At 36.8% G+C, this 3,376-nt stretch overlaps 1 protein-coding gene across 7 annotated transcripts in view; it reads left to right on the top strand.

Annotated features, from left to right (window-relative positions):
* Positions 1 to 3,376, top strand: part of ADD1 (adducin 1 (alpha)) — a 29,076-nt gene that overhangs the window by 6,998 nt on the left and 18,702 nt on the right. For all 7 annotated transcript variants that reach the window (XM_010023756.1, XM_010023757.1, XM_010023754.1 and 4 more), the window contains exons 6-8: positions 420 to 563; positions 690 to 788; positions 1,193 to 1,369. In XM_010023756.1, coding sequence (XP_010022058.1) covers positions 420 to 563; positions 690 to 788; positions 1,193 to 1,369 — 420 coding nt within the window. The remainder of the gene's footprint in view (positions 1 to 419; positions 564 to 689; positions 789 to 1,192; positions 1,370 to 3,376) is intronic.

Genomic DNA, 3,376 nt, shown 5'->3' with positions numbered 1-3,376 from the left:
CTTGGGGGGGGGGGAAGTTGCTGAGTGGAGTAAAAGGAATGAAAGATGCAGTTGATTTTGGTTGAGTTTTTTTTAATGGGTTGATTTGGGTTTTTTCCCCGAGTCTTTCCATCTTGGTGTTGGAAAACATGGTTAGTTCCATCTTGGTGTTGGAAAACTTAGTTTGGAAAACATGTTTTTTTTGTTTGTCTGTCATATAAAAGCAGCCATACTGAGTCAGACCCAGGATCAGTGTGACTTCTCTATCCAATCCAAACACTGTGAAAAATAGAAGCTTTAGGGGTGGAGTATAAGACCACTATGTATGTGGCTGTTCAGGCACCTATATATAATATATACAAATATATTTTTAATGTAATTCTTATAATAATTTTTTTTCTGTTGCAAGTAATTAAGCTAGTTGTTTCCATATTTCTCAGGTGTCTGCAATGAAGTGTGGTCTCTTGCCAATTTCACCAGAAGCACTTTCTCTAGGGGAAGTAGCTTATCATGACTACCATGGTATTTTAGTGGATGATGAAGAAAAGGTGGTGATTCAGAAAAATTTGGGGCCTAAAAGCAAGGTCAGTATTTACATCTGGAATTAAAGACAAGTGTGTTTGTGGGGGTGGGAGGGGTTTGTTCTTTATTCAAGAGCAAGAAAATATTTGCCTTACTGCTCTTTAACTTTCTTTGCAATGTCTCTCTAGGTCCTTATTCTCAGAAATCATGGCTTAGTATCAGTTGGAGAGACTGTTGAGGAGGCTTTCTACTATATTCATAATCTAGTGCTTGCCTGTGAGATTCAAGTAAGAATTTTAGGATGTTTTTGTAATAATATAGTCTACTATATTCACCTTCAGACAGATTAATTACTGTCTCTGCACTCTTTACCTGGTTAAATTCTTGATCTAAACTAATATGGTGAGTTGTAAAATCATTGTATTATATGAGGACATCCAAAATATTGGTTTAACCAGTAATTTTCAGATGCTGCATTGGAACCATTGATTTACTATATACTGCCTGTTAAAACATTTATGTCTTAAGATATTTTCAAAGCCTTAAGACAACTTTTATATAAGTATGTTAATTTATTTAGCTTAAAAATTAAGTAGATTTCTACTGTTTTTTCTGATGTCAATTTGGGGGGGAATTTTGGTTGTTCTTTTCTTCCTTCAAGAAACCTAAAGCTGACTTTATTGTTTTTAAGGTACGTACCCTGGCCAGTGCAGGTGGACCTGACAATTTAGTGCTTCTGGATCCTGGAAAGTATAAAGCCAAGTCTCGTTCCCCTGAGTCTCCAGCAGGTGAGGGTACTGTATCCCATCCGAAATGGCAGATTGGCGAACAGGAATTTGAAGCTCTTATGCGAATGCTTGATAATCTGGTAAGGCATTTTTGTTTGTTTCATATGGACATGTATGAAATATTTTAAACGCAGCAATAAGGGACTTTGGTAGAGAGTGGGCTGCCTGTAACTGAGATAGAACAGGCTGCAGGCTGTATAAACTTTCCCCAAAATTAAGGGCCCTCAGAGGAGGAGACAACATGGAAAGCATCACAGAATGCTTCAGGTGTCCTTTGTGCAGAGAGCAGATTTACTTTTGGATTCATCATCTGGTAGTTATCAGTGAGATCAGAGGGGATCCATGTGTGACTTGGCAGTTCTAAATCAGAGTATTGTGGTGCTTGCTACTTCTTAGTCTGTGATATCCCCTCTGTTCCCATCTCCTCTCAGAATGTGTAAAACAGTGTTAATGTTTTCTCAGGTGCAGGATCCAGCATGATTTTTACTTTGTAAGACTCTGCTAGAACCTAGAAGAGCTCAAAAGACAGACTTCAAATAATTAATGTATTGGATAGTTAACTACATTAGGTGGTAGATAATTACTCAAGATGCACTTTGACAATTAAAAGATGGAGCAGCAGCCAAGATAATGCCTCAGCAATGCTTAATGCATGGAAACTCTGCAAAGAAAGCTAAGTCCACGTACTCAGGGATGAAGTTTCTTTACAACTAGTTTTGTTTATAAAGAATTAGAGTGCTTTGGGAGGTAGGCTTTTCACACTGCTTTTCTTTGAGCCATGTTGAAGATAGTTTTCTAGTGGAAAAATCTTAGAGAAACTGTTAAATGTTCTTTTTGTATGTTAAATGCTAAGCAAAATATGGAAGAAGGCGGAGGAAAACATGACTAGTTTATTAGGGGAGGTAAAAAGCAAAGCAAAATATAATTCAGAGGAAGTAAGAGAGAAAAACAACATATGTAGAGAAGATGAGGGAGGGGAGACAATATGGACATAGAAGTAGCATATTTGAAGCCTTCCCTTGTATACAATCTGTTGAATTCTAGATGTTAGAGCACAGAAGAGATCTTTTTATCTGTCCTACGTTTTGTATCATACAGATGCCTTTTTATGTTACTGATTTAGAATTGTTAGAAACAAGCAATACATTTAACTGCAGTAAAACCAAAAAAGTGTAAATGAGTAGCTGGAATATGGTACAAAGAAAAGTCTGGATTTAAATCCAGCTCTGGAGACTTGAATAATTACTTGAGAAGTCAATGAAAAATACCAGGAAACACCAGTGTGCTTGTTCCCCCCAACCCTCTCCCAAAACTAGCTTCTGAAGTATATGCACAGGCAGTTACCACAAAGTACATGTACTTTAAATGCACTCCAAATTCAAACTTAGCTTGCCTTCCTGCTGTATAATCGTATGCTATTGTCCATAGGAAGACCTGTCAAAAAGAGAGGCAGGACTGATCATTTAACCGATAAAATGTACGCTTTCATGGATGTAGTTATGACAAGTGGTCTTCATGGTTTTGAGTGTTAGAGTAAAATCTTTCCTGAAGTATAATTTACAAACTTTAGTTCAGAAATGTCCTGGGAAAAGTGTTCTTAAGACTTTTGCAGTGCATAAATTTATGATAATACTTTCTGTGCTGATGTGATAAAGTACTGAATTAGATTCTCCAGTAACTCGCTGGGGATAGCGAATTGATTAAAAGCAGGGTGGGAAGAATTACTTATTAATTATATAATACCTATTTGAATATGTACTTTCATCCTGAAAGGAACTGGAATTTTTATGCATGAGGCCCCCATTTTAAAATCCAGACATTGAGGGGAGAGTAGTTTGATGAACAGTTACAGGTACTGTGTTACTTCACTTTTTTTTAATCTCTCAAACACATAATTACACAAGTGGTAATTCTTTTGCCTGAATATGAGAAGAAGCAGCCCCACAGCATTGCTCTTGATGAAATTCTTGAGGACCTCAATGGCTTTTTCAGGACTGCTGTAAAATCTTCACAAAATTTTGATGCAAAGTTTTTGAAGTTGGGTCTATCAAAATGGTGACTCATTTAAATCAGTGGTTTGGAAGTTT

The sequence above is a fragment of the Nestor notabilis genome, unplaced genomic scaffold (assembly GCF_000696875.1).
Source record: "Nestor notabilis isolate BGI_N333 unplaced genomic scaffold, ASM69687v1 scaffold24751, whole genome shotgun sequence".
NCBI lineage: Eukaryota > Metazoa > Chordata > Aves > Psittaciformes > Psittacidae > Nestor > Nestor notabilis.
The sequence above is the reverse complement of the archived record's forward strand: the minus strand, read 5'-3'. Positions and strand labels throughout refer to the sequence as shown.